At 54.3% G+C, this 12,896-nt stretch overlaps 1 protein-coding gene across 2 annotated transcripts; it reads right to left on the bottom strand.

The window, feature by feature from the left end:
- Positions 1–1,473: 1,473 nt before the first annotated feature.
- On the bottom strand, positions 1,474–9,582 carry SLC30A2 (solute carrier family 30 member 2). Of its 2 annotated transcripts, XM_033227701.1 has the most exons (8): positions 9,140–9,582; positions 8,420–8,640; positions 7,741–7,887; positions 6,847–7,000; positions 5,997–6,156; positions 5,160–5,265; positions 3,258–3,392; positions 1,474–2,787 (listed from the first exon to the last, which is right to left on the bottom strand). In XM_033227701.1, exons 1-8 carry the CDS (start codon positions 9,187–9,189, stop codon positions 2,642–2,644), a joined length of 1,119 nt encoding a protein of 372 aa, XP_033083592.1. In that variant the 5' UTR covers positions 9,190–9,582; the 3' UTR covers positions 1,474–2,641. The 2 variants fall into 2 exon arrangements, with proteins under 2 accessions (XP_033083592.1, XP_033083593.1); XM_033227702.1 differs by lacking the exon at positions 7,741–7,887.
- Between the last annotated feature and the right edge of the window lie 3,314 nt (positions 9,583–12,896).

Here is a 12,896-nt window from a genome sequence, read left to right as displayed (position 1 = left end):
GTGGGTCCAGCCCAGGTCCAGGGTGTCAGGTGTTTTCCTGCTTTGATGGCCTCGCAGCTCTGGAAACTCCCGTGACTGTCTCACTGGCAGGAACATGCTGTCCCCTTAGGCCTCTCCGAGGCCTTCCACCCCCACCCCCCAGCTTGACCTCGGCGGGCCCCTGGATGACTCAGGTCCTCCCTAGAGCCAGTCACAGCTGAGTGGCAGAGTGGGTTACCCTCGGGAGGCGTGGTGCTGTGAGATGCTGGAGGTACAGGGCGAGTGGAAATTAAAGAGGCGGGGGAGAGGCAGTCTGGCCTGCAGTCAAGAACTGAGGGTGGGTGGGAAAGCATACAGCTGCCGCCCAGGCAGCATTCCCAGGGTGGGGAGGGCGCTGGGTGCCAGGCCCAGCCAGGGGAAAGAGGCACCTTTCCAGTCACAGCTGTGACACCCAGGACACTGAACTGCCTTGGCATGGCCTTGCCCATGGGCCAGGCACTGCTGGTCCCAGCGGTTCGTATTGTACCAACAGGCAGCCCAGACCAGGTCCCCAGGCCCTGCTGTAGAAAAAGGTCTGTGGGAATGAGGCAGAAATCCCAGACCTGCCCGCACTGGCTGTGTGATTTCCGGAAAACGACTCCACCTCTGAGCCTCCGTTTTTTCATCCATAAGAATGTGGCACAGCAATGATGGTCTCTCTCTCTCTTTTTTTTTTTTTAAGCTGGAGTCTCGCTCTGTCGCCCAGGCTGGAGTACAGTGGTGCGATCTCAGCTCACTGCAACCTCTGCCTCTGCCTCCCCAGTTCAAGTGATTCTCCTGCCTCAGCCTCCTGAGTAGCTGGGATTACAGGCACAAGCCACCACGCCTGGCTAGTTTTTGTATTTTTAGTAAAAATGAGGTATCACCATGTTGGCCAGGTTGGTCTCAAACTCCTGGCCTCAAGTCATCCACCTGCCTTGGCCTCCCAAGGTGCTGGGATTGGAGGTGGGAGCCACCATGTCCAGCCAATGACTGTCTCTTGAGAGGGGTGTAAGGACTTGGTACACAGCAAAGCCCATGATCAAGCTCCTGGGGCCTGCCATGGCTTGGGTAGGGGGGTAGGAGTGGGGTAGGGGAGGTTGAGTCCCCTGAGATTGTAGTGGAATGGAGCACCCACCGCAACCCCCCACCCCACTCCAGGCCAGTGCTTTCCACAGACTTTTCACAGACCTGGAGGGGCTGAAGGACCCACCTACCTAGAACACAGGCAATCAGGATGACAGTGCTGGGAAGGCACAAAGAGGTCGTTTCACAGATAGAAAGATAGAGATTTAAAGTGGGAGGCAAGTGACCAAACCCCCCTCCTCCCACCTTAGGCCAGAACAGTCAAGACAAACTCAGTGCTGCCCCTGAGGAGGCCGGGAAGCCCACCTAGCTCCTCAGTGAGGCAGCCTCGGGCCGCAGAGTTCCCTGTCTCAAGGATGATAAAAGTAACCAGTCTTCAACAACCACAGGTACTTGGCCAACTGGCTCTTGTTCTCAACCCTGTGAGGGAGGCATCAACCCGGTCGGTCTACAGATGAGACTAGGGCAGAGGCCAACTCGCCCAAGGCACTTGCTTACAACGGCAGAGACAGACCTTGTGACACAGGACTCTCTGATAACTGGGCATGTTGTCTCCATGAGTCGGGGACAGATCTCCCCTCTTGCATCTTGTAAACATAAGCCACCCTAAGTCAGGAATCTTCGCACACAAGCCCCAGGAAGCCACGGTCTCCCTCCTGGCTGGCCTCTGGGCCGAGTGCAGCCCCGCTTCTCTCCCTCTCCCTCCACCATGCCAGGCTCTGACTGGGTCAGGCCAGGTAGGCAGCAGAGCTGGCCCAGCCATATCTTGCTGGAGACTCTGAATCCCCTGGGACACTCTCAGGGCGACAGAAGTGCCAAGGGGCTTGGAGGCTGTTAGCGCAGAACCCAAACTGAAATCTCTCTACCCTCCACCCACCGCCTGTGCCAAGGTTGTGTTTTGTGTTGGCACAGCTGAGGGAATAAGAAACAGGAAACCTGTCCCTTACCTAGTAAGAGGCCTCTTCCCTCCAGGAAAGGGAACATTTGGCTCACAGCTGAAGTGACTGAAGCACAGACAGGCCTCAGGTGCCTCCTGGCTCCCTGCCTCAAGGAGGCTCAAATGAGAGTGTGAGGGTCCTCACCCCCGTGCCTGTTGCTATAGGCAGAGGGAAGGGCTCAGATTCATAAAGGCAAAGGCCAGCCAGGCTGAGAATGGGGGATGAGGCAGGCAGTACAGGTGCGCTGGGGCCAGCCTCCCTTTGGACATCCCATGGCTCACTGCCTTTGCCCCTGCGAGTGGTAGAACGACATTTGCTTAGGATTAGGCCCAAATACAGCCCTTCCAGAGCTGGCCCAGGAGTTGGAAGAGCAGGGTCACACTAGCTTTATACCCGCTGAGTCCCCACCCTGGCGCTGGCTGTAGTCAGATGGGGAGGTCGAGAAGAGCTCCATTCCTGGAGTGGGACAAGGCTCCGCACTGAACATGGAGCAGAGGTCAGGAGGGGGACCCGGTTTATAACACAGCTGGGGTAGGCAAAGTCCTGCCTGGGCCTGGGGGACACTCAGTCCAGCCACCTGCAGTTCCTGTCCATGCCCCAGTTGGTGCCTGGCTGGGCAATCAGTCCGAGGGGCCCTGGCATGCCTGACAGTCCTTCATGTCCTCCGAGTAGTCCTCGATCTGGATGGTCACGGTGTGGAAGTGGAAATTCCCTTGGAGGCGGCTGCTGGCTGTCTTCAGCACAGCCTGGGCATCTGTATTCTGAGCTGGGGACCGAGAGGACACAGCTGGGAAAACCATTTACTCTGGCCCTTTGAAACCATCAGGAGCCTGAATCTCATACCCCATCCCCAGCAGAACAGGATGGGGGACCATGAACATGGAGAAGCCCCCAGATTCTACTCCTCTGCCAGGTAGCCTCCCAGCCCAGACCTGGCTCATGCCTGAAAGAGCTGGTAAAGCACTGGCCTTAAGGCCAGGAATTTGCCACCTACTGCCATATACTAGCTGTAAAAGCCTGGGCCAGTAACTTTACCACCCAACCCCAGCCTCAGTTTCTTCATGGATAAATGAGATTGTGATGATCAGATGGAATAATGCATATCAAGTACTCAGCATGAGGCTGGGCTCGATGCATGGGCGCTGTGAGCATCTGGGTCACCTGGACCCTGTGGAGATGGCACCAGGCCTTTGGCTGCCTGTCTCCCACCCCACCCTGAGTGTCCCGAGCACTCACCAATGGCAATGTGGACAGACAGAACAGGCTGGGCCACGGTCAGTGCCCAGATATGCAGGCTGTGCAGGGCTTCTACCCCCTCCACCGACAGCAGCAGATCCCGCACAGCTGTGAAGTCCACGCCCTTGGGGGTCCCTGAGGATGGCAAGCACAGGGGCTAAAGTAAACTGCCCCTCACACGCCTGCCCATTGGTACAGGGCTAGCTCCTGCTCCTCAGGCGTCATCCCCTCAAAGAAGACCTCCTTGGCCTGCAGGTCTGAGGCTGCTTTCACCTCCCAAGCTCTCCGCCCTATCATTCTGTTATATTTCCTCTCCACTCTTAACATTGAAATTATTTATGAATTTACTTATTGTCAGTCTCTCCCTCTAAAAGGAACACTCCATGAGGGCAGGACAGTCTCCTTTGTTTACCACAGTATCCTTGGTGCCTAAAACAGCACCTACTCCATGGTAGGTGCTCAATAAATATATTTTTTGGTCTGTTTTTAGACAGCGCCTTGCTGTGTCACTCAGGCTGGAGTGCTGTGTCTCGATCTTGCCTCACTGCAACCTCCCTCTCCCAGGTTCAAGCAATTCTCCTGCCTCAGCCTCCTGAGTAGCTGGGATTGCAGGTGCGTACTGCCACGCCCGGCTAATTTTTGTGTTTTTAGTAGAGACAGGGTTTCACTGTGTTAACCAGGCTTGTCTCGAACTCCTGACCTCAGGTAATCTGCCTGCCTCAGCCTCCCAAAGTGCTGGGATTACAGATGTGAGCCATTGCGCCTGGCCAATGAATATATTTTTGAATGGAAAGAAGGAAAGAACAGATCCTGAGAATCCCTGGACCCACCCAGGGCACAATCATCATCTTCATCATTATCGCTTTTATCTGGGTTAGCATATTCTTGGAGAAAAAGCTCTGACCTGCAGCCAAATACTGCTAAGCCCAGGCCAGCATCCTACTCCATTCCAGACTGACCCTGACCACGCGGAAGCCTATGACCCTGGCCCAAGACCCCAGGCCTAGAGCATAAGAAAGCCAAGGTGCAGGGCCAGGTGTGGTGGCTCACATCTGTAACCCCAGCACTTTGGGAGGCCGAAGTGAGACGATTGCTTGAGCCCAAAAGTTTGAGACCAGCCAGGGAAACATGGTGAGACCCCCATCTCTACAAAACATTTAAAAGTTAGCCAGACATGGTGGCATGCGCCTATGGTCCCAGCTACTTGGGAGGCTGAGGCAGGAGGATTACTTGAGCCAGGAGGTCAGGAGGTCGAGGCTGCAGTGAGCCATGGTGACGCCACTGCACTCTGGCTTGGATGACAGAGCAAGATCCTATTTCAAAAAAAAGGTAATTCAGGGCAGACCAGATCATTCTCCACCACTGACCATTCTCCAGCCCCACAAATTACAGCCATGTCCCCCCCCAGGGTATGGCATTGTTTGGTCCCTGAGATGCAGGAAAGGCCTGAGCTGCAGTGGATTAAGTAACTTTGTCCAAGGCTGACCGTCCTTCTCTGAGCCTCAGTCTGCCCCTCTGTGCAATGGGAAGCATAATCCTCACTCCCTCTCCCTGGGAGAAGGCAGCCAGAGCCTGGGAAATGTATAGGGGAGAGCTGGAGAGCTCCAGATGCTACAGATGTCCCCCAGAAGCCACCTGACTAGGCAGAGGAGGCACCCTTGGGGGTAGGGGGCAGGGAAGACCGGGGCTGGGGTACGGTTCCAGGAACTGCCACACCTAAAAGCCCAGACTCTATGTGAAGATCAGCCTGGGGGCCCCAGGAGGTTTTCCAGCCGATGCCAGGGCTCCAGATTCCGGCTCCCTGCCATGTGCTGGGATGCCGCAGACACACACACACCTTATTTGAGCTGATCTAGAGCTTGAAAGTCAAGAGCAAAAAAGGAGCCACAAAGCTCAGGTTACCTTCCATCAACACCAGGATCACATCTCTCAGTATGGTCAAGGTTGTCCCCAGGACCAGGATGGAGAAGAAGAAGGTGCAGATGGGGTCTACATACTTGTATTCCGGCTGCAGGAAGAGAGGAAGATAGACCTTGGTTCACCATCTAACACCTCAGCTTCCCTTCTCCCCTCCCACTCAGCACTGTTGGGGAGAGGGGCTCTCTCTACTGGGTGGGCATGAGCCTCACCCCGGCCCTGCCTCCCAGTTTTCTGCTCTTTATTTCACATCTGCAAGAGCAGAAAGGACAGACCACAGTTCAGGATAAGGCAGTCCCTTCCCACCCCTCATTCTCAAGAAGCTGAGACACGGACAGAGCAAAAAGGCATCTTAGATACCATCTGATCCACCATTCATCCCCATTTGACAGATGGGGAAACTGAGGCTCCATTAGAGCAAGCACCTCACCCAATATCACATGGCTAGCAAGGAGAGCCAAGCTTCAGAGCAAATGCCTGCGACTTTCCACTACAGCTCCCTGCCTCTATGTGATGGGCATTGCCCGGGGTTTGACAACACACAGTTGTAGGTTTGAATGTGCCTCTACGCCTTACCAGCTATATGACACTGTGCAAGTCACTGAACCTTTCTGAGCTACAGAAAACACTACCACCTCTCCCTTCAGGTTGTGAGGATCAGAAGTGCTGACACTTGGTAAGTATTGGATAAATGTTTCTTTCCTCTCCCCACCCTTTTCCCCAGAACTGGGAGGGAGTCCTGTAAAGGACCCCCTGTAGAGAGGATATTCAGGTGGTCTACACTCCCCTGACACCCCCACCGCTCTGTGTCCCAGCTCTGACCTTGAAGTATAAAATATAGGCTGCCACTAGGACGCCCATGCTCTGCAGAAAGTCCCCGATCACATGGATGAAGGCAGCTCGGACGCTGGGGTTCTCCTCCTGCTGGTTGGTGGTGCCATGGCTGTGCCCATGGCCAGACTGGTGAAGGGTCAACCCCATTCTATGAAGTGGAGACAAAGCCAAGGGCTCACTGAGGTTGCAGATGGAAGTCACCTATTAGGACTAGCCAATTCGTAGGGCAAAAATCTCAAGCCCCCAAACCTTGTGATCTCTTTGGTCATGTGAGAAGTCCAACCCACGTGGCCTTGGTTCAGAAAGCCATGGGAGATAGGGCTCAGTGCCAATACCAGGCTGAGTCTGGGCACAACAATGCCACGATGCTAAATCTCAGAGCAGGAGGACATTATGGAGGTCACTATAAGTTCACTCCATCATGTCACAGATGGGGAAACTGAGGCTTCTGAACAAAGGAGAGAAACAGCCCGAAAGAGACACCCATTGTCTCTGAGACCAATTTCAGACTTGGGTTCTGCCCCTAGGGACAGCTACTCCTGCAACAACTGGCCTCTTCCCGCCCCACTTGAGGTATGAAGCCAAGGTTAGTCCCTGACATGTATTAGGGAGTGGGTAGAGTGGATGAAGACTCAGATTTATAGTTCTCAGTGTTCTTGGCCTAGGCCTAAGGTAGGACCCAGGTGTTCCAGGTGCCAGAGCTCAGACCATTAGGGAAGTTCTGTCCCTGTGGCCGATGCTGGAAAGTGGCATGGTCTCCTTCTGCAAAGCAGACACAGGTGTGGGTGTGAGAGGCGGGAGGAGGAGGGGAGACGAGGGGAACCAGGGCCCCACTCACATGACGTTCACAGCCACAGCACAGCCCGACGTGATCAGCATGGTCCCCCCTTCGATCTCATAGTCCCCAGAGATCAGCCGCTCCACAGCCAGGTACACCAGTACCCCAGTCACGACCCAGATGGACAGTACAGAGACCAGGGCTCCCAAGATCTCTGAGGAAGAACCCAACCCCAACACCCACCTTGGCATGGGCCTGAGGCTAAGGAGGCTTCCCCCTTCCTTCAGGATCCTCCCCACCCCACACAAAGTCAGGGCCTGGGTCCCACTGGGCTCTGCTGAAGCTATGGCCGGCATGGCTGCCCCTTACCCCACCCCTCATATATCTGGGAATGTCAGAGCTAGAAGGAACTAATAAGTCATTATCTGGGTCCACCTTTTTTGTTGTACATGTAAAGAAGCTGACTTATTAAAATGTATGCCTTTTGTTCAGCTAGTAAACTGAGGCTTCTGGGGAAGAGAGGCTGGGCCATCTCCCACAAAGAGGAAGGTGACGATGCAACCCGGGGTGAACGGAAGAGAGGTTAAAGCCTATACCTTCCAGCAGCCTTTGCTGGCCTTCCCCTCCCCCCAGAGCTGATCCACAGAGTTATGTGCAGTGTTAATGCCATTGTCATTTGTTCTTGAAGCTTGGCTATTGCACTTCTTAGGAAGGTGGACTTTGCTTCCCCGCAGACTGAGAGCTCCTGGATGACTGGGACTAGGGCTTCCCCATCAGACTAGGATTTCCCAGAGGACAGAGGCCGTGGTTGACATCCTCTTCCCCCATCCAGATCACCCTCCTGGCCTCACTCAGGGGAGGAATGGGGGATCCACCCATTACAGCCACCTAAGAACCCTTGTTCTAACCCACCCTCTTTCTCAACCCCATCTACTGCCGAGCTGCGACCCTCACCAGCTCTCTGCCAGCCGAAGTTCATGGTCTTGGTGGCTGGCCGGGAGGACATCCAGAGGGAGAAGAGGCTGATGAGCATGCTGGCAAAGTCAGTGAGCAAGTGCGCTGCGTCAGTCATGACAGCCAAGCTGTGTGCCAGGTACCCACCTGCAGGGTACAGGGTCTTTATTAGCTCCCCAGAGAGCTGGCTCCCAAGACTGTGTGCAGCAGGGAGACCACAGGCTCTGGAAGAAGACATTCTGGGCTCAAGATCTCTCCACCCATGAGCTGTACAACCGTGACAAGTGACCTACTCTCTCTGAGCCTCAACTTCCACTCTCTATGAAATGGGCCACCAATATCTACTTAGAGGGTGAATGTGCACATCAAGTTCAAATAGGGACTGGAAAGCATGGTAGATACTCAGTAAATGCTCTTTCCTTCTAGGAATTCAGGCTTTCCCTTAGCTACTAGTTGTGCGTGATCTTTGGCAAGTCACTTAACCTGAACATGCCTCAGTTTCATCATTTGTAAAACAAGGAGAATAACGTCACCTATTCAGGTTGTTAGACCTGAATCAGATAATGTGTATATAAAGGCTTAGCGCAGTGTGTGTTCAGTAAATGGGGCTTTTAGTGTCAGTATTGCTAGGAAGTCTATCCATGCGCTAACTTCATTTCATTAGCCCAAAAGTGCTTACCAACGACTTCTCCGATCATGAAAAACAGGCAGATGGCAGAGGCTACATAGAGCTGGCGCCGGGCCTGCCCCTTCTTGGGGTCACAGTGACTGTCGGGACCCTTCTGAGCATGACAGTAATGGTTGCTCTGGGCAGCCAGCTCAATGGCCTGCAAGTCCAGGCCAGGTCGGGGCAGAGGGATCCAGCCAGCCCCGTCCTGCCACAGAGATCCCATGTATGACCTGACCAGAGAGAAAGAGAGGGAACGCTCAACTCTGAGATGGGGCAAGGAGGGCCGACTCTAGTCCCATTTCTCTGTGAGGCCTTGTGTCCACTGGGAAAAATAGCTAAGGACTCTCCCAGTGTCCAGTGGAGCGCGGGGAAGGAGCAGAGCGCAGGCTCTGGGAGAAAAGCAGGCCCCCTCCAGCGCACTTGGGACACAGGGCCTCCCTAGGGCGGGGCTGCCTGGGCAAAGTACTGGGCAGGGCAGGACTCCAGGCGGGAACCGCCACTCCCCCGACCCCAGGCCCCCCGCGGGCAGGAGTCAAGCTCTGTGCGGCGACCGAGGGAGAGACGGTCCTTGGGCCACATCTCATTATCTTCTTTCCCTCACCTCATTCCCCCGCTCCTGCGTGGTACCAGCTCAAGCCGCCGCCAAAACCAACCACTGCTGCGGTGGCAAACGCGGAGGTGCATCGGCTGCCGCCCAAATTCCCGCCTCTCCCCAGGCTCTCGCCTTACCGGACTGCGGGCCTGGCGTCCAACAGGTGCTGCTTCTCCGTGGCGTCCATGCAGGCCCGCGCCAGGTCCCGGCAGCCGCGCGGCCGCCCCGCAGAGTGCGCTCTGGAAGTTGCGCGCGGGACTCCGGGTGGCTCTCTCCCGCCTGTCTGGTGGGCCCCGCGAGCTGCGCTCACTCCGGCCCGGCTCCTGCGGCCCCTGAGGTCCCCCGGCTCCCGCTGCTGTTGCAGCTCGGGCTCTGGCTCCGCACGCCAAGCGCTCCAGCGTCTCGGGTCCGCCGCTGTGCCCCGCGGCCGCCGGCTTTATCCAGCCCTCGCCAACCCGTGTGAAGCGGCTCTGGGCGCGTCGTGTGCAAAAGCCCGCGGGGAAGAGGGGGCGGTGGCTGGCTGCAAAGGGCGCCCGGCTGTGGCCCCGCGCACCTGTGCCTGCGCGCATGGGGCCCGCGGAGCCCACTTGCCGGCCGCGAGAAGCCTGCCAGCCTTAGCCCGGCGCGGCGCCCGGTGTTGCTGAGTGAGGACGGGGTGACAGCTGCGCCCCCTCTCCCGCGCCGGGTAGGCCGCGTCCCCAACGAAAAGTTCTCGACTTTGGTTTGTAGAAATCCGCTTTGGTGGTCCCGATGGCAGGAATGTGGCTCCTTGCTTCGGAAGAGGGTCTCCAGAGGCTACTGGGGCCGCGCCTGCCCCCTCTGACTGCCGGCTGCCCTGGGCTTGATCATGTTCCCTCAGGCTGGAGACGCCGCCCCCCACCCCGCGCCCGAGGTCGGCTTGCGTTCCTGCCCTCCTGCTAGGAGGGTCCTGGGGTGGGCTGTGCGGCCCTCAGGCTGGGGCAGTGTCTCTCCCTGGGACCAGCTGGGACTGATGAACCCATCCTCGCCACTGAAGCAGCGCCAGCTCCTCCTCTCCTGCGCGCAGGAGAATCTGGAGTGGCCAGCTTTGTCTCCACCCGCACAGAGAACAGTGTCATCGGCAGTCACCATCGGGGCAGAGCCGACCACCGCCACTGCTGCCACCCCTTCCCCTCAGCGGCTCCTGGGAGCCCCAGGAAGCCCCACAAGCAAGCCTGGGAGATGCAGGCAGAAGGTGCCACCGTGTTGGTACCGCTGGGAGAAGCCCTGTCCTTCCTGGCCAGCTTGGTGCCCTACCCACTTGAAGCAGCCTCCTTCCCTGGCAGTTCTTGGGGATTAGGGAGCCTGTGGCCCCCACACTGGCCTCTGACAGGTGCCCTCTGTGTAGAAAGAAGCTGCTGGAGACCTCCCTGTCTGTTCGTCATCCCCGGCACCCTTGTCGCCAGGACCATAGGCTTGGTGGGTATGGTCTTTCACAGAGACAAGAGTCAGAGGCACAGGCCTCTTGCCCACACCACTGGGGACAGGAAGGGGCTCTTTCAGTCTCTCCTCTTGTAGGAGATAGGGTGCCAGGAGGGAGGTGCACCTGTTCTGCTTGGTTCCTCACTGAGTGCCTCTCTGCCTTCTCTGGACTCTGGTTTTCCTCTGGAAAGCCTCAGACACCCTGGTTTTCTTCAGGTTTACTCTGAGCACCTGCAGGCTCAGCATTACCTGGAGAAGGTGTTACAATGCAGGTTACGGGTCCCTGCATCAGACCAACCGAATCAGAATCTCTGGGTGTGGAGCCTCAATATTTCCAAGATTCAGTAGGTCTGGGGCAGGGCCTGGGAATCTGTATTTTTAAAATTCTCATTTGGTGCTATTATGGCATTATTGTTCATTTTTATGTATAGTGTTTATGTTTTTTTTTTTTTTTTTTTTGAGATAGAGTTTCGTTTCTGTGGCCCAGGCTCAACTGCAATCTCAGCTCACTGCAATCTCTGCTTTCCCGATTCAAGTGATTCTCCTGCCTCAGCTTCCTGAGTAGCTGGGATTACAGGCGCCCACCACCATGCCCAGCTAATTTTTGTATTTTTAGTACAGACAGGGTTTCACCATGTTGGCCAGGCTGGTCCTGAGGTTACGATTTTTTAAAAGGAAAACCTTTATCTAAAGTATTTAGGGATAAAATGTCTCTGGGATTTGCCTTAAAATAATCCCAGTGGGGAGAGTACGGGTAATGGTAGAGAAGAAACAAATATGTCACCAGCTGCTGAAACTGAGTGATGAGTAAATGGGGGTACACTATAACTATTCCCTCTACTTTTCAGTATTTAAAAAATGTTGACTGGGTGCAGTGGCTTTTGCCTATCATCCCAGCACTTTGGGAGGCTGAGGCGGGCGGATCACCTGAGGTCAAGAGTTCGAGACCAGCCTGGTCAACATGGCAAAACCTCGTCTCTACTAAAAATAAAAAAATTACCGGGCGCAGTGGCTCAAGCCTGTAATCCCAACACTTTGGGAGGCCGAAACGGGCGGATCACGAGGTCAGGAGATCGAGACCATCCTGGCTAACACGGTGAAACCCCGTCTCTACTAAAAAATACAAAAAACTAGCCGGGTGAGGTGGCGGGCGCCTGCAGTCCCAGCTACTCAGGAGGCTGAGGCAGGAGAATGGCGTCAACCCGGGAGGCGGAGCTTGCAGTGAGCTGAGATCCGGCCACTGCACTCCAGCCTGGGCGACAGAGTGAGACTCCGTCTCAAAAAAAAAAAAAAAAAAAAAAAATTGAAAAAAAAAAAATTAGCTGGGCATGGTGGCAGGCACCTGTCATCCCAGCTACTCAGAAGTCTGGGCCAGAAGAATCACTTGAACCCGGAAGGCAGAGGTTACAGTGAGCTGAGATCATGCTGTTGCACTCCAGCCTGGGCAACCGAGAGTGAAATGCTGTCTAAAAAAAAGAAAAAGAAAAAGAAAAGGAAAAAAAAAAAGTTTCAGAATTAAAGACTTGGGGAAAAATAAACCTTTCCTGGCGATTCTGATGTAGCAGCCCATGGAACTGTATTCAAGATTCATTGGAAGAACCCCCTTGAAGCCAGCTTTCCTGTCTTGCAGCATGATTTTAAAGGAAGCATGTTGATCAAGAACCCTTCATACCATCTTAAGGGTTCTAGTTTGCACGCACAGGAAGAGCCCTTCCTATGGCAAAGGAAAGATCCCCTTAGTTGCAATTAACAGGTAACTTCCTGGAATTTAATCTTTAACTGATTACCCAAAGTCTCAACTGCTCTCTCTTCTCTTCCATAAGTGACAAGATATGGGACTGAAATGCTTGTTGCTTACATGATCAGTAGCCTAGAGAAGTCACAGAATGTTCACACATTATAATACTGATTATTGTGATTTCAAGGTGATGAAAGCTTCTGTCTTTTTGGCCTCAAATTTCTCCTTCTGGACTCAAATCCCTTCAGTTTTCTATGGGAGGATACTTTAGGAGACCAAACCACAAAGAAAAACAAGTATGTGATTGTCAAAAAAAAAAAAAAAAAAATTTGACTGCTCCTCTTTCTGCTACCCCAATCAGAAAGAGGGGCTGTGATGTGTAGAGGGGCACATGGAGGGCTTCTGAAGGCTGGCAATGTTCTTTTTTTTTTTTTCTTTTTTTTTTCACCTGAGTGGTAGTAACACAGGGTTTCATTTTACAATAGGTTATTAAACTCTATGAGTAGTTTGGTGCACTTGTAAGGGTGTATGTGTGTATTATGCTGTGTTTTGAAAACTAAAACAAAATGCTTCAGAACTTGAGAAAGGACTGGAAATGAGAGCAAAATCTGATTCCTTGAAATTCAAAGTTAGGAACCAAGTTAGCCTTAGAAAAACTCCCAGACGTGAAAATGGGCAGAGGTTGTGAGGGTTTTTGAGCACTGTCCTAAAACAAG

This window comes from Trachypithecus francoisi, unplaced genomic scaffold (assembly GCF_009764315.1).
Source record: "Trachypithecus francoisi isolate TF-2019V2 unplaced genomic scaffold, Tfra_2.0 Lachesis_group12, whole genome shotgun sequence".
Lineage (NCBI taxonomy): Eukaryota > Metazoa > Chordata > Mammalia > Primates > Cercopithecidae > Trachypithecus > Trachypithecus francoisi.
Note: the sequence above shows the minus strand (reverse complement) of the source record. Positions and strands in the feature narration are given on the sequence as shown.

Coding starts and splice junctions, on each gene's coding strand:
- SLC30A2 (XM_033227701.1), bottom strand. CDS start 9,189: ATGGACGCCACGGAGAAGCAGCACCTGTTGGACGCCAGGCCCGCAGTC. Junction 6,157..6,846: donor GCTGTGGCTGTGAACGTCAT/GTGAGTGGGGCC, acceptor TCCACTTCATAG/AATGGGGTTGACCCTTCACC. Junction 5,266..5,996: donor CCTATATTTTATACTTCAAG/GTCAGAGCTGGG, acceptor CTCTTCCTGCAG/CCGGAATACAAGTATGTAGA.